At 36.5% G+C, this 21,638-nt stretch overlaps 1 protein-coding gene and 1 non-coding gene across 4 annotated transcripts in view; both read right to left on the bottom strand.

Moving 5' to 3' along the window:
• LOC141435754 (uncharacterized) overlaps nucleotides 1-21,638 on the bottom strand; it is a 130,320-nt gene that overhangs the window by 99,184 nt on the left and 9,498 nt on the right. For all 3 annotated transcript variants that reach the window (XM_074098544.1, XM_074098545.1, XM_074098543.1), the window contains exons 2-8: nucleotides 19,382-19,462; nucleotides 18,569-18,725; nucleotides 17,868-18,013; nucleotides 15,039-15,164; nucleotides 11,083-11,309; nucleotides 10,322-10,415; nucleotides 2,658-5,313 (exon numbers count right to left, since the gene is read on the bottom strand). In XM_074098544.1, coding sequence (XP_073954645.1) covers nucleotides 2,658-5,313; nucleotides 10,322-10,415; nucleotides 11,083-11,309; nucleotides 15,039-15,164; nucleotides 17,868-18,013; nucleotides 18,569-18,725; nucleotides 19,382-19,462 — 3,487 coding nt within the window. The remainder of the gene's footprint in view (nucleotides 1-2,657; nucleotides 5,314-10,321; nucleotides 10,416-11,082; nucleotides 11,310-15,038; nucleotides 15,165-17,867; nucleotides 18,014-18,568; nucleotides 18,726-19,381; nucleotides 19,463-21,638) is intronic.
• Nucleotides 19,503-19,584, bottom strand: TRNAS-AGA (transfer RNA serine (anticodon AGA)). Its single transcript has one exon. It is a non-coding gene; the product is annotated as a tRNA-Ser (tRNA).

The raw sequence follows: 21,638 nt of genomic DNA, 5'->3' as shown, positions 1-21,638 counted from the left end.
AAATTACTGGCACTTGAGGTATCCCATCTTAGGCCTCTAGGTTGGCAACGCATCTGCAATACCCCTGGTGTTGCAGATGTATATGGGCGGTGGTGATCTCTTACCATCAGAAGACCCACTTGCTCGTTTGCCATCCATCGAATAAAATAAAAAAAAAGATATTTCGGACCGGCCAAGGTGATCAAAAATATCGATACATGAACTCTAATACCTTAATAATAGAGTGCATGTGCCACTATTTTTGACCACCTTGCCCGCTCCGAAATATAAGATGGCGACTGTACTTTGGCTGCCATGATATATGCCCAGCCTAGTGTGGAGTCATTGGTACATTTTATTTTATATGTTATGTACTACTTGTACGGCTAATAAATGTTCACTTTACTTTTACTTATTCCAAGGTTTGGTATACCTACACTGTAACATCATAACATATTTTAAGTCAAAAATGTATAACAACCTGTAGAAAATAAAGTGGAAAATAAATATTTTTCTAATTAAATTAATAATAAAATAAATATCATGGGACACTTGACACCAATTGACCTAGTCCCAAACTAAGCAAAGCTTGTACTATGGATACTAGGCAACGGATAAACATACTTATATAGATAAATACATACTAATTAATATGACGACCGGATGGCCAAGTGGTTAGAGAACCTGACTACCGAAGCTTGAGGTCCCGGGTTCGATTCCCGGCCGGGGCAGATATTTGTATGAATAATACGTATGTTTGTTCTCGGGTCTCGGATGTTTAATATGTATTTATTATTATATGTAAGTATGTTTATCCGTTGCCTAATCTCCATAGTACAAGCTTTGCTTAGTTTGGGACTAGGTGAATTAAAAAATTAAAATTAAAAAGTAAATTGGTGTCAAGTGGCCCATTATATTTATTATATTTAATACCAATTCCAGAGCGTGCTAAATATATGTAAAAACAACAAAAATGCGAAACTGACCAGTAAATGAATACTAAATAAGAAAGTGATTCATTTTTAGCCCGCCAAATGAGACCACGAGATGAGTCCTAGGGCTTGATTCCCTAATCTTTGCTATTTTTTATTATTTTATGTGACCGATTATGATGCTATCTCTATTAAACCGAACACGAACAAAATGAAGAGAGACTGAATAATCATAGATATCCGTCACATAAGATAACAGGAACTTAACAGGGAGTGGTGAAACAGAGGGTTAATATAATAACTGTCAACACGAATAGGGTGACAAGAGGCGTGTTAAATGGACACGCATGGAAGGAAAACATAACATTAATTGTGTTATCCTCTAAATATTATCTAGTACTTTACAGCAAAGTATGCATAACCTAAAGGATTCCTAGAATTCCTATAAAACAAAACTTCAAATTTTGTTCATGATGAAACATTATCTAAATGTCGAGTACATATTTATCCTTCATGACTTACGTAATTGTTAGTTCTATGTTCTATTGATAGTCGATAGCGCAAATTATTTAAATTATGTTCAAATTGAAATATATTGCTGATAGAATGGAGAAATAATGCAATCATATTAAAAATGAGAAAGTTCCAATATGTGTTTTACGCTTTTAAATTAAAACTGACGGATTTGGACAAAATCATAATAATATATAGGTACTGGATGATAAGTACTGGATTTTGAAAATGACACATAGGCAACTTATCTGATATTCTCATAATGTAATTTTTTTAATTAAAAAGATTCGTATTCGTAATCATGTGTTTCATGAAATACATTTTTTTTTAATTTAGTAAAAACCCCGGCATTTCAAATTAATTGCCTTACCTAACGGTACACGCGAACGAAGTGGTGAGCAAAAGCTAGTATAAGTAAGAAAACACATGTCTCATACCGTGTTGCAACACAATGTTAATCAAATGTTAATTGGTTGTTGTGTTTAATTATGAAACGGGTCCCACGGCCTGTCATAAGATTAAGAATAGAATACGAAGTTCATTTAATAACAGAAAGTGTTAACAACCTTGTAAACCATTAATTGAGATAAATAATTTGTATAGATTATATTCACCGAGAAAATTTGGTCAAAGAAGTTGGATTGACTGGATTAAATGAGTAGGTATGTATGTAAATGACATTGTTTTTGTGTAATTGAATGTGCTAGATATAACTTTCAATAAACAGAATCACAATCTACGATGGCATAACTATACATGTACTCGTAGATTGCTTTCGATCGCACCATGAAGAAACCTACAGACTCTAGTTCATAAAAAGGTAAATTGTTAAAGTAGGTACAACACTAATCGAAATAAGTTAAATTCGCACCGTAATCAAGTGCTCCAATAAAGAAAGTAACAAGAAACTACATCTGTAAGGTTTTAATAGAAGATGCTGCTCTTGGTGTGGAGTAATCTGGGTACCCAACTTTACCCAGGTAATTTAACCGTGGTTCATTGACATATTCGTTGATTTTATAGCACAAAAGAGACGGCCATTGAAACACCTCACAACCATACCTATCATAAGTAATAATTTCAGCAATTCGTGCATCCCGATTGCTCGTCGTAGATGATTTATATATTGTCTTTATATTTTGCTATACAATATCCTATAAGCAGTTGTCGTCAATATAATTCAACAATTTGAATTCGTCTAGAACATTATTATGAATAATGCAACCAACTCACCGACACTTTGCTGTAGTCATGATGATGCGCTAAATGCGGCGCGCAGCTAGATGCCGCGCTGGACACGCTCAGCGCATCGCCTTCGCTCGTGCCCTCGGCCTCCTCCCACCGCCGGCGCCCCGACCCGCTGCGAACACCCCCGCAACCCGCACCCCGCTCAAGCGAAGCCACACCAAGCGACACCGCACCAACCCCCGGAACACCACTGTCCTCATCGCACCCCGACGAACTACTGTCAGAACCCCCCATGCTAATACCGCTCTCGACCTTCGAAGACTCAAACTTATTCGGACAATCCTCATTGTCCGAAGAGTCTGAATCTTCTTCTAGGACCGCGTAACTTTCCATTCTAGGGCCGTTGTTACCAAAGTTAAATGAATCACTATGCACCCATGGTCTTTTAGCGGTACTAACGTCTGATTTAACAGTTTCGGCGTCGGACGAATCTTCGTCGGAGTGCAATGTGCCATCATCAGAATCCTCGTCAGGATTTTCGTGGCAGGTTTTGAATGAAGTGTCTGATTGAACAGTCGTGTTTGAATTACACGATGCTAAAGTCCAACGGCCAGAGTATTCCGATGAGGTCGATTTACGTAGCGGTAAATGCACAGAATTCAAAGCACAAACAGGGGAAGCGTCAGCAGATTCAGAATGGCTGTTAAGGGAAATCACGTCTGCTATGTCTTTAATAGAATAATGACCCACAGAAGATGATATTGTAGAAGGTTGGGACATGGTTGTGTAAAGTGGACTTTTTGGACTGTTGGGATTGTTAATTTCGATCTTTTTATTTCTTAGTATTATGTCCTCTATATTGGACACGGCATAATGTATTTCAGAAGGATGTTTCATTGAGCTACTTCTATTAACTGCTGAAAAAGAAGAATCTAGCGTGATATCAGGAGTTGATATACTTCTCTTCACTGCCGAAAATTTAACAATCAAATTGTTCGGAGATTCACGTTTTTTAGAATGAAAAGTACATGTACCAGAATCGCAGAAACAACGGAATGATGTTGAAATGATTTCATTCCTAGCGCGTAGAGCGTTTACATCAATAGTTACTTTATTTTCTTCTACGTCTTCGTCGAAGGGTAGTTCTAACAAATCTTCAGCACTGTTGTGATATTTTGGCACTTTCGGCTTACAAAAGCAGATCGCCGTTTCAAAATAACTGTCTCTCTTATCATTGGGTACCTTTGAAAAAGGCGGAGTATCAGTATACAGAGTTTCCCTATTAAAAATATAAATAAACTCTTCAACTGTCGGTGCTTTATGAATGCAATGCCCTGTGCCTCTTATATGATAATGTGCTAATGTTTCTTTCATAAATTCACTGTGCCAATCTGACGTCTTTTTCAAATTCAAAGAATTTCTATCTACTTCAATATTTGTAAAAGTTTTATGTCTAAACAAGACTTTCTTTTTGTTTTCTGGATCCTTTTTCGTTTTGTGTGGCAAAGTTCCAGACATACTCGTGTAAATTTCTTCGCTACAATCTACATTTTCAATAGCACTAACTTCAGTAAATTCAGAAACATTCGAAGAGTTCGATACAGATTTACTGACGATCGATTTACTAGAAAAAGTTGCAAGCTTTCCACCTCGCTTGAATGATTTAGATTTTTCAGATAACAAAATATCTTCAAGATTAGACTCATCTTCCATGGAGTCATTTGACGACTCAGATGATATAGAGGGAGAACGACTTTGAGGTGGAGCAGATGGTACATTTGTAACTATATTTTTTTGAAGGGGTAAGTTGATCAGGCGAATGGGGTCATCTTTCGTCTTTTCTCTCAAAATAGATACATTTTCATACAATGCTTTCCGTTGTATTTCGTCTAAAGGCATTTTAGATGGCACGTTATTTCTCACAGCTGGTTTCGGCGGAATAGTCTTATTAACGATAGTAACGTTTTCATAAATAACACCTTCTTCACTAGAGTGCACCGCCACATTTACTCTCGGCAACGGTTTAGGAACATAATTATTACTTTCATTACTTTTCTCTACTTCACTATCTGAGAAAGCGCAAGCTTCATAACATTCATTTATTAGGTCTGCAGAGTCACCCATAATAACGGAAATATTGTTCGAACTAATGGTTGACTCCCTAGGTTCAAATATTGTAAATTTTGTATGCATATTAATAGCTTCTTTAGGCGCTTCATGCGTTGGTGTATCACAGTCGATTTCTGTAATTATTACAGATTCAGAATCACTAAGTTCGGCATTTTCAGAAATATTCGGTAGGGAAGTTTTGAATCCTGGACAACTACGATTGCTCCTGTTAACAGCAGAGTCTCTGTTTAACGTCCCTAGCCTATCCAAAGAAATTGTATCAAATTCATCATTACAAACTATTTCGCCAGATTCTTCTTTTTTAGCCAGTATCTTATTGAAAAATTTACTATTCCCTATCAACAGGGTGTTCGTGCTACTTTTCTGGTCAGGATTTGGTGACTTAGCAGAGACCTCTGGATCTAATCCTGAACTATTAGAAATGTTAGGAGCTGAATTGAACTTTGCTTTTAACCCCAAGCATTTCGAAGCAAGCTTTTTGACAAAACTTTGATGATTCTTTGTTAAAGAAGATGAAGATGGAGACAAGCTAAGACTTATATTAGTATTTTTCTGGGTCTCTGGGGCTTTCCTGAAAAACATATAAAGCAATAATAATAAAATAAAATAAAATGGAATGTACGCTACCTTATAAACTATGAATTAAAATAACGATTGTTTGTTAATACAAAAGATTTAGGCCGCTACAAGCACAGTATTAAGTATGGGTTTTGATACAGTTTTATGTATTTTGTTTACCAATCAGTCATTAGTTGCTTAGCTTGTTCAATTTTTTTCCTAATTATTTTGGAAAAACGTTTTGGGGATATTAGCCCTCGTGACGGTTCCTCACTTGAAGTAGATGCTTTAGGTTCTTTCTTAAAAGGTTCATACTCTTTGTCTACAAGATCATATTCAAAATCAGTATGGGGATTTTCCTTCTGATGTATATTTGCTTCAGCTTTATCACATTTTACAGGACTAAGATCACTTACTGAATTATAAATTACGTTTTTATCAATAAGTGCATAAATATCTTCACAACTGTAAAACACTTCACTGCCTTTTTCTTCATGGCAAAAACAAGGCATTTGATCCATTCTAATTTTCTTTTTGATGAATGGCGAAAGATCATCTTTTCCGACTTCTTGTTTTAAGACGTAGGTGTATACATATTCATTGGTATTAAAAATGCACCCCTCTGCTCCTATCAAGTGAACACCGTCACATTTTCCTCTGAGCCTTCTTGTATGGGGAAAAGACTGCCGTTTGTTTAATGCACTTTTGTCGTCCATAGAAATATACATGTTCTCTGCATTGCCTGTCATTTGTACGTAACCCATATTTGGAACTGACCTTCTGCTTTTGGAAGTGTAAACTACATAATCTGATTTCATAGGAGTATAGTCCCCTTTTGAATTAGCATCACCATGGCGTTTTGCTTTTTCATCATCTGGTAAATTGTCATTAACGTACTCACTATCGTTTTTCATTGTAACATATACATCTCCGTTTTTCATTGCAACATATGTATCTCCATTTTTCATTGCAACATATGCATCTCCATTTTTCATTGCAACGTATGCATCTCCACTTTTCATTGCAACATATTCATTTCCATTTTTCATTGCGACATATTCTTCTCCATTTTTCATTGAAACATATTCATCTCCATTTTTCATTGCAACATATTCATCTCCATTTTTCATTGAAACATATTTATCTTTATTTTCCATGGTAACATATTCATCAACGTTTTTATGCAATTTTACTTCACCATCAATTTCGGATGAGCCTCTGTTTTCTGGAGACTCGTTTCTATATTTTGAGCTTTTGCGTAGTAGTTCATCGAAACAAATAACAGACGGTTGTTTTGGTGGCTTAGGAGCCGGTTTCGGTTTCTTTTTCAAACTGTTTTGTGACCCACTTGTCGAGCCCATTCGTCCGTGTAGTTCTTTAGCTACGTTAACAATATTTAAATTTCCGTATAGTAAGCTGTCTTCATGTTCTGAACCTGATCTCTCAATTACATTGTCTAATTCCCTCGCTATGTTAATACTGTTTACATTCCCATATAGCATTTCTGATACTTCTTGATCATTTGATACTTGTTTTGAGTTGTTGCCGTAACCAATTGTAGATCTGTTAATTGTAGACGAGTATGACCTGTTCATCTCAGTTAACAAATGATGTCTTTTAGATTTAGGGAGTGGCAAAGTTTTATTCTCTGAAGCAAAAAGTGTGTTAGTCACCATACTAAGGTTAGTACAAGCATCGTTATTATTGCCAAGCGTAGGAAGAACCTTAATCCTGTGAAATGGAAAGTTGATAAGAAAAGTGAATACAGTTAACTAGAAACATTGAAATAGAACAATTATTGTTTTTATGCTTTCGCGTTAAGATTTATCAATTGCGTAAACAGCTGATTTTTGAATAGCAAAAAAAAAACAATATCTATTTTTAGTATTGATCGTCCGTTACCTAATGTTTAATTTGGTAGGCAGAAAATAGGTATATTAAACTCCATGATTGTGTGTGGTTGCGCCTATTACGACAAAACACTTGAAAATGCCGTAAATTAAATTTCTTTTTGCACTTTTTGCGTTATTTATTTCTGCTCATCCTGGGGTGCTTTGAAAAGACGACGGCAAGACTGGGAAACTCTCACCTGACCGTTTGCGAGACAAAATCAAAGGCACGGAAGATTTTAATGAGGCTGCATTGACGTTTTTTGTTTCGCTTCTTTTTTGCCAGCTTACACGAATCTGTTTGTAAAACGTTGGATTTTTGTTGTTGTGATTTGCTTGCGTTAGTGAGTTCTTTTTTTTAATGCGTGAATTAATGTCCCGCTTAAGCAAAGCCTGACCATTATTTTTGAAGTGCGATATTAATGCCCATAATCATGTCTAGGATCTTACATTTAAGACTGCAAAGTCACCATTTAAGTAAGTAGGTTCTTTTTTTGGACAAAAATGCTATTTTTACCTTAATTTAACCTTTATCATCAATAATATTTTAATCATAGCTATCAGTCATTGTAACTGCTCGATTTGAAACAAAGTTTCACAATTAAATAATATTTTGTATGAACTACCTTTAAAGTAATTTTTACTAAACTGGAAGCAACATAATTTTAACACTAGAAACAAAATCTACGCAGCTAAAATCTTACAGAATTTACAGAAAGAGCATTCCGAGTACAATCGCGATCAAAGGTGTCACGTCGTGTGTCGTAATTGAGATCGCACTCCAATTAAAACGGATCTTTCAAGCCTCTTGAATAATTACAGGGATTCCTTTACCGGCAGCGCCCCCGGCGGCCGTTTACGCAAACCACAAGTCGTCTAGTTAAGCGAGCCCGTACAATTCAACGGACGTTTTAATTCCAAGGGAACATCTTTTTGATGTGTATTTTGTGTGGATGTTCTTAGATTATTTTTTTAAGAAACCTTAGACATTTTACCAGGTAGGTAATAAAAAACAAATGATTTGAGTTAGACTTTATAACGTAGCGTATTCTTGTATTATAAAGTGCTTGGTGCGAAAATGATTGAAATAAGCAAATAAAAACAAACCAGCCCAAAAGACACCGAAAATTACCCGAAGAAAAACTGTACACCTACTATTTTTGGATATACACAACACATTTGGAAAATATAAGTACATATTATTGTAAAACCAACACCCAATGAATAGTAGGAACATGGCAGTATGTTAATGGTTATTGTCATAATTCAAGCCTAAACATCAACTATCGTACCATCACCATTTTCATAGCAAAGAGATAATTTAATAAAATGTCAGCGACTTTGTTTTCAAATGGCTAATTGATAATCAAAATATTATTTTTAATCATAATTTCCATCTGACAAGGAAAATTTAAGAAAGTTATTTTACATATTTTGTAAAACGTTGATGATGTTGAACAACCGGGCTTTAAAAAATAGTTTCGTTTAATTTACTCTTCGTTAATAACTCATTCATTTTTATTCGAGTGCTAATCTCAGTCGATGTTTTCATCGATCATATGAAACATATCCATTTTATAACAATATAAAAACTATTAAAGCGGCCCCAACTTGATCAAAATCATACAGTTTTACAATTGTTCAAATTTTATAAGTAAAGGAAGTTGCATTGAATATTATTTAGTTTTATCAACAGAACGTTTCCTCAACGAAATCTAAGATTTTTTTTTAAATGATAAAACTACAGTCGTGACTAATGATAGTTGCGATACATGGCAACTCACGCCACTATTAACGTATACATGCAAGCGACGAATATTTTCTTTATGCAGTTGGTAGTATACTCGATGAGTGCCGTGCGTAGCCAACAAAACTTTTTTATTTCCAAAAAATCTTAGATAATGTTGCCTCATTTAAGAGTGAGAAATGGTACATTGCCGTCAATGATTTATTAGTTATAGATACATAACCACCGTCAAAATGAAGTTTAACGCACAAGATCCATAAAACAACAATCAGAAGAACTGCCAGATGTATCCTTCGGATTTCTTGCAATAAGTATTCTAGTTCATTGGTTCCGAACCTGGGATTACCCCTAATCGGGTAAAACCGTCTCGTGAGGGGTAGGTAACGAACAAGATGCCATCAGACATAATGGGTAGGTATAAAAAAGCAACGTGTAAATGATAATTATTAGCTGACAAGAGTACCTAAATACCGAAAGAAGGTTAGGAACCACTGCTCTAGTTGGACAAATCACAGCTGACGCAAAATGCATTGTCGTGCAGTACGCGCCAGCCACAGCCATGTTATGTAACGAATTTATTGAAATGTAATGTAATGCTGTTCCGAAGTATTTGAGTATCTCGCTCGATACGACATATCTGATGGTGACTATAAAACACATCTGATGGTGACTATAAAACCCAAACTCTTTGTGGCGTTAAATATTGTGATGAGATCTTAAAAAATATGTAGGTTCAACATTTACCCTGTTAGGGCACAGCAATAGCAATGCTAGGTGACCAAGAATGGTACCCAAGGTCTGATAAGGGAGCAGTGTAAGACAGGCACTGGAACTGACAGAACAACGTAATCTAGCTGTGTTTGGCCTTTGTTAGAATAGTCGTAGAGTGCACTTTAACCAAGAGTGGTACCCAGGGCCTGATAATGGAGCAGTTTTTCAAGTTTACCACTACAGCTTTTTTTAACTATTATTACTTATTCTATCACACAAACAAAGGCGTGGACATACGCTAGTATTTTTTATTACTAATGAAAAGCATCTTTTAAGTAGTAAATATATATTAGAAAAATGTTCGACACGCCGGAGCTCGTACATAGTCATGGCCGGGATATACAAGAGACATACAAAAAATGGTCCACGTGTAATATAACTGACAAATACATCACATTTAGATCACATTTTAAATCAGCTCTTAATTTGTTTTCCAAGAATTCATATCCAAATACACCTGGCAGTTAAAATGATGACCTATATATTTGAGAAACGTCAGGCCATTCAGTTTTATGGGCAATAAAATTATATTTTTGATGCATTACTAAACAATAATGGACTGACGTTTTCAATGTTTGTTTTTGTTGCGACATTGTATTTTACTTTATACTTACATGCCGTGGGTGTTCAAGTAGCCAGTGGGGCTGTCTTGGACTGGTATTGGATCGTCCTCACTCTCATAGGCGGTTTTCATATTATTCTCATATTCTGTTGAAGAGAAAAAAATCATTATCATTTAGGCGGAATTTTGGCGTGTTGATTGTGCACATTGTCTTTGGTGGGTGACATAGACAGATGCGAAAGCAACATGTTGGTCCACAGGGCTGACATGAGAAGTTTGCAGATGTTGGTGACCGCCAGAGAAACAATGCTAAAATAAATTGTTCTACGATTATATTTAAAAAAAAGTAGCGTTTATTTTTAAAACAAATTTAGACCAGATATTGTCTTACTATCCCGCAGTCGAGCAACCTGGCACTCTCATTGGCACACGTTTCGCATCTTCAAAAAAGATGCAAGACGCGTCTAGTGGCAAACACAAGCTTTGCTACTTTGGGACTTTGGTGTCAAGTGTCCCATGATATTTTCCATTTATTCAATGAAGAAAATATAGAACCAGTTTAATGATTGAATGAAGTTCCCAATTACCTTTGATCCTTCGTAGAAAATACAACTTAAGGCCTCTCATTCTCAGAGTCCAAAGGCCGTATTGCGTAACGTTTCCGACACTCACGATCACAGTCAAATGACAAGTTATGTATGCGAAAACTGTCATTTGATTATGATCGTGAGTGTCAGAAACGTTACGCAATAGACCCTGTGTACCCAGCAGTGTACCGAATACCATGCGGATGACTTTTTCTTGATGACTTACCTCTAATGACTCTCCTGACTCGCCTCGTAGCCTCTTCAGGATACGTAGCCAGCAAGGACTGCACAGAATGCCCCTGCCTATCCACAGCCTTAAGGTCGGCTCCCTTGTTCAGTAGCACCCTCACCACGGAAGCACTAAGGTACCGGACTCCCTCGTGAAGCGCTGTGCCGTTGTCTGTGCGAATGTTGGGGTCTATTCCGGCGTCTATTAGGTAGGACACGACTTCCCTGCGGAAAGAGGCGATGGTTAGTAGCTGATGTTGCCTCATGCAGGGGGACTACTACGAAATTCGATGTGGGTATATCGTACCGTCCCTCTCACTCTCGTATTAAATATTATTAGCGTCAGGGGGACTGCATGATGAGAAGTTTGAATTTTGCACTTCGTAGGGCCAGAAACGAAACGTGTAGGGATTCTGTAGTAGGTAAGTTCTTGGTAAACTTGGCTGACTATACGGTATTTGACTATTTTGTATATGTTTTATAAATTAAAACTACACAATGCCTTTACAAATAACAAAGTTATAAAGGTTTGAAATTCAAGATTAGACAGAGAAAGACATACTGGCATGTGACGTCACACGCCAGTACCGCCATACTTGCTGCATAGAGAAAAGCGTTTGAGAAAGAGACAGGTATATAGATTTTTCAAAAAATCACTATAAATCCAATTTTCAACCGACTTAAATGTTCTCTTCGCTAAACACTATCTGTATATCTATATTTTCATAATAATATTAAGATATGGCAAAATCAGGAGTTGTCAAATACCGTATTACATGTGTAATTAATATGATGTTGGGATTGTTTTACAAGTTTTTATTTACTTTCACCTGTCCCGTTGTCTGTGTGTAATCAAATCTAAGAAGTCAAATTTGTCCTACTTCCAATGGTTAGATTAATGTGAAATTTGGCATACTTATGAAACACTGGTGACAATGCATTAATCGGGTCGGGCCAGAATCGTATCTGCAAGACGGAACTCCTGAACGCTTAATGGCATCGACTTGAAATTTGTTATAGTTACACAGTACAGTTTCTTTTACTAAAACTTATTGTCTAGTTCATTTATAACGTGACTGGTTCATTGAAGGACAACGCACCCTCTAAACAATACAATTGTAGCTAGAGATTTGAAATTTGACCGACAGGTTATAGTATCAAAGGGTAGCTTACGTATTTCTTATTGTTCCGCAGTGGTGAAACCGCGGGCATAAGCTAGTCACCATTAACGAAATAATGAGGCCAAATTTGTATTTATTATCTCTATAAAGACTCCACAAGCAACATGCCTAAATTGAAGTGGAATATTTTGACTTCAAAACAAATGAAACAAAAATAATGTTACTGTGATCTGATCTCATTCTAATAGTCAATAGGTTTCGGTATTTAGTACAAACGTCAATGTTTTGTTCAAGAGTGTTTGAGCGTGACCAGACATAGGTACATATGGTCAGTGGTCACGCTTGAGGACATCACCCAGACCGGTACGACTAAATTTAACGTATGTTGTATTTTATACTATTCGATGTTATTTTTTTTATTCTTTCCATCTAATGTATTTTTATGTGTATCAAATATGTGTAAATAGTGTGTAAATAAATGTTTCTCTCGCTTTCTCTTATGTTTACACGTGAAGCTTGGTGGGTACAAAATAAAGCAAATCGACACCAACATTTTAAAGAAGCCGCATTTCTTATATCGAAAAATTATAATCTAATCTGTCCCCTCATATGGCAACGATTGCAGCTAACTATTATAGCACTGTTGGCTAAAGTCTTTCAATCTTTTCTAGGTTGGCAACGCATCTGCAATACCCCTGGTGTTGCAGGTGTTTGATCTCTTACCATCAGGAGACCCACTTGCTCGTTTGCCATCCAGTCGAATTAAAAAAAAAAAGGGACCTCTCAAGTTCTCTAACCATTTCAAATCCCATGAGACCTAAAATTACGCGTCTTGCGGGAGCTATATTATGTAATTTTTTGGGGTATTCGTAAAACTACCCTAGTTCCTTAGGGCCTCAAACTATCTCCATACCAAATTTCATCTATGAAAAGATAACAGACAGACAGACAGGCATACTGACAGAGTAGATATTAGAATAACCAATACAATGTATTTGTTTGTAGCAAAAATCATTATTCAGCTTGTCTCAATTTCCTTGATTTTGTACACGTTACAGTGCCAAAATACAAACATATGTTCGTGGTACAATACAAAAGCTTAAAGCGAATCACCAAAAAAATGCTTTGCTGACGCATTATACATACCTAGACAGAAACTAGACTGTCTGGCAGACAATACACAGCGAAATGCTCTGGTTTCCTAAAATAGCGGTGTCAATTTTCAAAATCATTCTCTAACTGAACCAAACTGTTGATATACACTTGTCGACAGATGTGACTGTGTAATGTTCTTGTGACGTCTTATACTCACCGCCGTATTACGACCACTATTATGACAGCAACATTCCAGAAAACCTAACATTAAGCCACTAGAGCTAGAGTTTTAAAAGTATTCAGGCACATTCCTTGACGGTCATAGAGGCGCACAAAGAAGTTTCTTCTGCTAAGTTGTTAGTACATTTGAATAGAGTGGAGATGGCCATCGCTTAAAGATTGGTTGCAAACCTTAATGACAAATTCCCTGGCAAAATAGTGGGTAGTTACCCCTTGCCTTCCACACCGCGGCACTAGAGTTCGAAGTTCGTAGGACAATAGAGAGCGCTACTACCCAGTCTCGCGTCAGGTCTCAAAAAAAGCATGTCTCAAAATTCAGGGATAGAGTTTAATAGGTAGGTACTAGGTATAGAATTTATGGTCAATTACCGCGAACGCCTGTAATTTAAATCAAAAGGCAAGCGTCAGAAGCCACGTGCTACCAATTTCAACCCTTCAACCGTTATTATGGAAAATTTACGCTGTTACGCTGATTTATGTTATTTATCCATGGATGCGGCAGATTGGAAACTGGTATCATAATATACTTTTAAATTTAAAATTCACTTGCGTCGATATCGTCCATACGAGTTGGATTTTTGACATTTAAACGAAAAGAAGATCTAATTAATCAAAGTTTGCTAACACGAATAAAAATGAGTGAGTTCTAAGTGAAGTAACTTTTAAAATCAATTAAAAGTCACTCACTTATTAAGAATATTTTTCTGATTTAATCTCCTCATGTCATAACTTATCATTTTTAAAGTAAAAAACAAAATTCATGTTCTAGCCGCTTTTTCTTCTAATTGAATTAAGGTGTATATTTTACTAAAGGCGTTAGTGTTTGCTACTATTATTTAATTCCTTAATTTCCAAACTAATATAATAAAGACCATTTTATTTGTGAAATAGGTCGCGAGCGGCCGGGCACTAGATAAAGTTAGTCTGGTGTCACATCCATCCCAAAAGACAGCTTTAAACATCCAAGGCCTGTCTATAATAAAGCAAATTTACGCGCACGGAACCGATCGGAGCGTTATAACGAACGAATATGAATATGAAGCGATTGTCGTGTGTACACGCCTTTACATTACCATAAAGCTAATTTACATAGTCGCGAAATGTCGCAAATACATAAGGTAAATAGAGTAAATACGTAAAGGGAAACTAGACTTCAATATATTAAATGACAATGTTATATCTACATAAGTTATACGCCTATAATTTTTTTCAGTAAAATGAAGCTACACGATGGAAGAAGTTGCATTAAATCACCCAAATAACTTCAGCTAAATCGTAGAAGATCGGAAGCTGAAGCCTTTTAACCGCCAACATACGGAAGTTGGAAAAAATAGAAAAGTTGGAAAATCCCAGACACTTCCAAACCATAATAAACAGTCATGTTGTGCCCACACGTGACGCCATAGCAATTCCCAGACGTGTTGCCTAATTTTTACCAACTATCTGAAATACTCTGTCATCATTTTAAGACACATTGCAGTTTTATAGTGATACTTACTTATGTCCGTTCATAGTAGCGCGATGCAGCGGCGTCGTCGGGAAGGACCGTCCGCGACTGATCGGGAAGCGGTACGGGTCGATCAGTTGCGGACACGCTGTCAGTAGCTGCTCCACTGTCTCCAACCTATTAGCAAAGATAAAGGTAAAGTAACTATAGGTTGTTCGTTTTAAGGCCCCATTCGCTCGAGAGCTAAAAAACCGTAGCATCAAAACAGCGTTAGCCCAATTTCAATTTTATTATCATACAGCGCTATGACGGACAACTAACTACTTTATATCGTCTGCAATGTCTTCTGTCGGCACACTTGATATGTAGGTATTGGGAAGTTCTGATACAGGACATTGGACCTATTGGTAACCTACATATACATATGAGGTTTTATAACATTGCAAGTGACAAGTTTACAAGGAAAACGTCAAGTTATGTTTGGACAATGGCTGGCAGTTACTAGGTGGTTAGATGACATAATTTGTATTAATATGTATATTATATTATTAACAATATAATGTCCAAACAAAGAAAAACGCTCGCTAATATTTGAAGAGCAATTAATATTATTGCGACGAAGTTTAAAATGTTTTTTGAAACACAATCCAAAAGAAAACTACGTCGTCTACAAACATAGCATAAGGCAGTAATGTTCACGCAATTTTAAAGATAATTTTACTATAAATAACCGATGCTTACATCATTTTAATTTCTTTCAGTTGGTATTAACATAACTCTATTAGGAAACTCCGTAAAACGCGGATGAGTAACAAAATCTAATTCGTGAAGCTTGTAAACCACAACTTCAAAAGCTCTGCCAAGGTAAGTTTCCAACTTGAAAGTTGAGAAATCCAAGTTGTACTGTAAGTTAATCCCGGTTTAAACTTTGTATGTTGCGTACCTACTCTTAATAAACGTGTATAATAACGAAGTGCTATCTACATTTAGTTCGTTTTGGTATTAGAAGGAATGTAAGCGATCTTGATGTGTCTTTTTACTGAAAAACACTTTTGAAAAATAAGTCACAGCAAATACGTAACCATTATGTATAGCATTCTTTTGGTTTCATGAGTAATTCTATTTTAAAAAGCGCTTTTCAATAAAAACACTAGTCAAGATTGTTCACCCTTTATCTTATTTCTAAAATAAACGAAGAGTATATCTAATAGTCGAACAGCTCCTTGTCATTTTTGGGTAACTAATTGAGGCATGCTGAAAATTAACAGAATAACAATAGGTAACCATAAAAGTATAGCATTGAATGTTGGAAAATGTGTAGAAAACACTAGTACTTGAACTTTGTACACTTTTATTGTTTATATAAAATGACAAATTAGTGCTTGATTGACGTCAAATACTAAGAAATGAGGAATAATGTAGCCAAGTAGTTCATCGGGTAAAACCGAGGGACAATATAGCTTTTACAAAAAAAATATAAATATTTGTCACGGAAAACGTTGAGAAACCTATCAATCGTATTTTTTTTATTGTAAACAAGCAGGCATTCATTTAAAAATCCATAAAACGTCGTTTAAATGGCGCACTAATTAATGTGTGCAAATGGTGTAAAAATGGATCATATAATCGTAAGTTTTAGGCAGCTAAAGCATAATAAAGCATTTAAAACTTTTTTTTTTTTTTTTTTTCCATTTATAGTACATACATAAACTTAATCAATATTGGCCGAAAAGTTATAGTTTCATTTAATTTGAAGTCGATTAATGTCGTATTAATTTCACGTTTCAAAATATAACCACTTTGTGAGAGGTCCAATAAAAAGCTCTACGTTTATACAAAGTGATTATTATTACTTATGTATGTATAGTATACCTTCACTAATACCAACAATATTGAACGTTATGTGTTTTCAGCAAAGTTGGCATACCTACTTGAAGCATACTTGAAAAGCTACGGCGAAGTTTGGCAGCTTATTGCGCAACTTGTGACGTAGCCTGCTCGAGTTAACAAAGTTAGCAAATGAGGTTCTTAAATTAACTGTATTGAAACTCAGTTTTCGAAAATAATGTAATTTTAAGGTTTTTAGGGCGAAAAATCAAAATATACACACAGTTCTTACGCTAGGCGGGAGTAGGACATTCATAGATAAATATATAGTCTGATATAAAAATGGAGTCTTCAAGAAAAATTGTGGATTTAAACAATATCATGAAAAGCCTCAGACATATTTGAGAGATTTGAAGATATAAAAAAAAATGCAACATCAATAATGCTTTCTATCTCATTTGTTCCTCAGTCATATGAACTGGTTATTGAAAGGATATAAGTAGACAGACGACCACAAATACGTCTATAATTTATTTCGTTGTTAAGACGCTCTAATTACAAGAAGGGTACTTTGTTAGAGTTATTCTTTGTACGAATTACTACACTAAAAACACTGGCAAGCATCAGGACCGGCTCGTTGCATACAAAGCACGGTATAAGACGTGCTAGTCTGCGCCGTGCAAGACCGAACTTTCCCAGATCGGTACTTGTTGGTTAGCACATCATCTCGACCAATCATCCATCCATCTCTGGTTTCGTAGGACAGCGGAGGTAAAACAGTGCTGGTGAGGCACTAGTTACATTATCGTTGTTTTCACAGACAATCGTATAGTGACGTCATTGATCGTTGTTTTATGAGGGCACCGCTATCCGAGGAAACCAAAGCTACTGCGGCAGACACTGCCTGAGGCCGAATTGCAAATGCGTGGGAGCTCGAGATCGCATTCATCCCCTCTTTCTATAACTGTAAAGTTTGATAGCGAAATGCAAGCGATTGTGATTCCGCGGGCGTTTGAAAATAATGTCCTCTGGTTGGGAAACAACTCTACTCACTTGCCATACTGCGCCGCGAGGTCCAAAGCGCTCTCCTCCTTGTTATTCCTCAGGGTCACGTCGGCTCCTCTAGCTATCAACCGCGTGACGACGTCCACAAAACCGAACTGTGCTGCGATCACTAGTGCTGTTTCTTGGTCGTTTGTCTGATGGAAGATACAAGAAGCAGCTATATAACGGTATTAAGTACCTAACTTCAGTTAAAGACATAATTAACTATACCAGCAGCTGTGTTATTTCTTAAAATGTAGGTTAGTACTTACTGCGCTCGATAGACTAAGACTAAGAGATGTAGCGACTCAGTGGCTCACAATATCTCCTTCACACTCCTATATATCTTGTATTGAATATAATGTACTTTTCTGTCTATAATAGTATTATTTTTATGTATTATTGGGTGCCATTCAAATTTTATAATATAGTGGCCGCTCTACTTTACGTAGATATAACAATACTTTTCAAGTTCAAATAAAAAAAATCGGACCTAAAAATCCATAGTATTAGATTACAAGTACTTAAGTATATGGTTAGTAACATACAACACAAAATCTAGAATCTAGAAGCGCACGGCGGCGACGGGCGCGTGCAGCTGCGCCCAGCGCTCCAGCAGGGGCGAATCCCAGCGCTGCGCCAGCACGCTCAGAATGCTGTTCGAGCTGTGGCGAAGGTGATTGGCTAAAGATTTGACTTGAGAGACTAACCTTTTGGTCGATGTTGACTGGTGGATTTGTATGACCAAGCAGCATTGAAACTACGGTGGAATCCCCCTTCCAAGCTGCCAAGTGAAGGGGGGTCGCCCCCTTCTTGTCTACAACGCATGGCGACGCGTCCACTGATAGCAGGAGGTGGACTATCTCCCTAAAAAAATAAAAAGTACAGGAGAATGCCATACAAAAAAATGGCAGAATGTAATAAAATCGTGTAAGTTTTTTATTACACAAAAGGGGCAAACTGCATGCTGGGCAACTAATGGGAAGCCATCAACTGCAACGTAGGTAACCGCAACTGCCGACTGCCCAATAAATTTTTTGATGCAGTTCGATGATGACTGCAATTGAAATGTATGTGCAGTCGGCAGTTACGTTGCAGGTTGCAGCTGGAATGGAGTCCATCTGTACTGGCCTTTCGACTCGCCGGCTTTACGGCCTCGCAGTGTACACTTAATACACATTGCACGATTTTTTGCAGGTCTAATCTAAACTGGGAATTATAGGATGATATTTATATAATCAAGCACGAATTCTCCTCATTTTGTGTTTAAATGAGTTTTCCAGATTTGAGTATTAGTTTTTTCGTAAAGTAAAGACTTACAAGGTTACCTAACTCGTAAAGAATTCATTTCCGAATAATATGAATACATTAAAATTAAAATCAGTGGCGTTCCATTCATCTTAATTACGTTGTGTATGACCGTGATTCATTCATTAGAGCTGATAAAAAACAACTAGGCATATGTAATAATTATAATAATATCCTTATCGTAATATTATGACAAGCATTAAACGATGTCTCACCTATGGCCATTCATACATGCATGGTGAAGTGGTGTGTACCCATTATCGTCTTGAACATTGACGCCAGCGCCTCTTCGTAAACTGAAACAAACAAAAATGAAATTTAAAAATGCAAAAAGTCCGCAGTCGGTAGGATTCGAACCTACGCTCCCAGAGGGAATCTGATTTCTAGTCAGACGCCTTAACCGCTCGGCCACGACTGCCTGTGAGAGAAGTGACGAAAATACCGTTTACAAGTTTCAGCAATCGATGGAACTTGTTTGCTACTTTCACCTTTGAGTATTTATCCCGAAATTTTAGAATTCTAGATAAATACTCAAAAGACTCACGCATTCTTTACTGTCTCTAATAATAATAATGTATAACAATATTATCTTTAATCTGCAAATAAACTACCTAGATAGTCTTTAGTGTTGCCGTAGGTAGTGATTAATGAACTTTCAACTTGGTCACAAATAGTGAGGTCGCGCACACAAGAAGATGTCATGTAATGACATCGCAATTATTACATTCACTCATTTATTTCATTCATTCTACTTTAATGCAATCAGTTCTTCATGTAGTTGGGTGTGTATTTGTGTAAACATTCACTTCAACTCTCGTGGCACTACCTACCTATACCCATGATGGAAAACAACATAACTACCGTTTCACAGAATCCATATTACAGCAACGCTTACAGTTAGTAGGTAGACACAGGCACCTTATAACCTACCAGATACAAAATGCAATTTTACGAGACGTCCTTGACCTCTTGTGCAGTGTCAATAACCTTTTGATAGCTTTAGCGAACGTTGTGCAGATCTGGTGTTAAATTTGAACAGCAGTATTAGCAACTAACCATGCGCTTCTTCATTATGACTTTCTGTAATAAAATACAGTTACCTACCGCAAAGAAATAGAGCAGCTGAATAAACAAAATCCGCAGGTGGAATGTAAAATAAAGTATGAAGAAAACTCAACATTTTTTTTAAAGTTTTAGTTGGCAAATTAGCTCTGAACCTAACGCGCATGTTTTGTCAAGCTTTGGCCCAGATTGCTCAATGGTATTGGGTAGGTAGTGTGGCTGCAGAACTTTTCAGCGGTTTTTTAAGGAGATATCTGATAACTAGAGTATTTATAACCAATATAGCACGCGGGACTTTTCACGCTTAACAAAACGAGTAATACCTCGACGTTTCAGCCACACACACTGCAGTCAAGTGACCGTCATCACGAGTAGACTGAAGTGTAGGGTATCACGTTAGTACTATTATATATTCTGTGGTATCACGTTTGTTCAGCAGCGCGAGTCTTTCGAACCTGATTATTTGACCGATTCGCTTGAATAGAAGCAAGTTCACTAACATTTTATTGAACTGATGGAACTAGAACTGCAGAGGAATCAATGAACTACGAGACTCGCGAAACCGGTACTCTTAAAGATTATGACAATTAATATTTTTTAAATTTTTAATCAAAATAACTTTTAAACTTTCATTGCAAAACTCGTTTCAGATGTCCTACCGTTTTCTTTTAAGTACTTAATTTCATGTTTTGTGCACAATAAGCTTTTTCCCCTAAGTTCGTCTGCCAAATATCCGTTTATTACTAAGCCATCCCGCGCGCGGGCACTATGCAATTTTCAGGGAATAAAAACTATCCTATGTTCTTCCAAAGGTCTCAACTCAAACTATCTTCATAACAAATTTCATTTAAATCAATTTTGCGATTTAAGCGAGAGTTAACCGGCAGAAATACTTACTTTCGCATTTAAGATAAGTAAGGCTAAAATGTTTCATATAGGTAAACACATAATTAAAACCCGCATAATAAAGCGAAAAGAATATAATATATTATGCGACTTTAGCAGCATTAGGTTTAGGTACTGCAAAGCAAATGACTCAAATGTTTTTAGGATTAAATATATAAGCCATTGCAATTGCTATTTTATTACAAGGAAATGCGTTACGCCCGTGTAGGGTTTGCAGCCATAATAACTGATTAAACCTTTGAATCACAAAAGAAGCGTCCTTTAGCTGACGCAAATAAAATTACTTTACGTAAAGCCAACTGAATTGAAATAAAATCTCAACTAACGATGGATATAATAGTACTGATGTAAGTGAACTACCTACTCCGTGATTTCATCAAATATTTTGAAAGCAAGCGAAAAGTATCACCACAGCGGCAAAACTAAATATTTCCCCAACCGGATATGATGTGGTTGCCCGGGCAAACCGTCAAAGCCTCGCCGTTGGCCAGTTTCCAAGAAGCG

The sequence above is a fragment of the Choristoneura fumiferana genome, chromosome 15, assembly GCF_025370935.1.
Source record: "Choristoneura fumiferana chromosome 15, NRCan_CFum_1, whole genome shotgun sequence".
Lineage (NCBI taxonomy): Eukaryota > Metazoa > Arthropoda > Insecta > Lepidoptera > Tortricidae > Choristoneura > Choristoneura fumiferana.
Note: the sequence above shows the minus strand (reverse complement) of the source record. Positions and strands in the feature narration are given on the sequence as shown.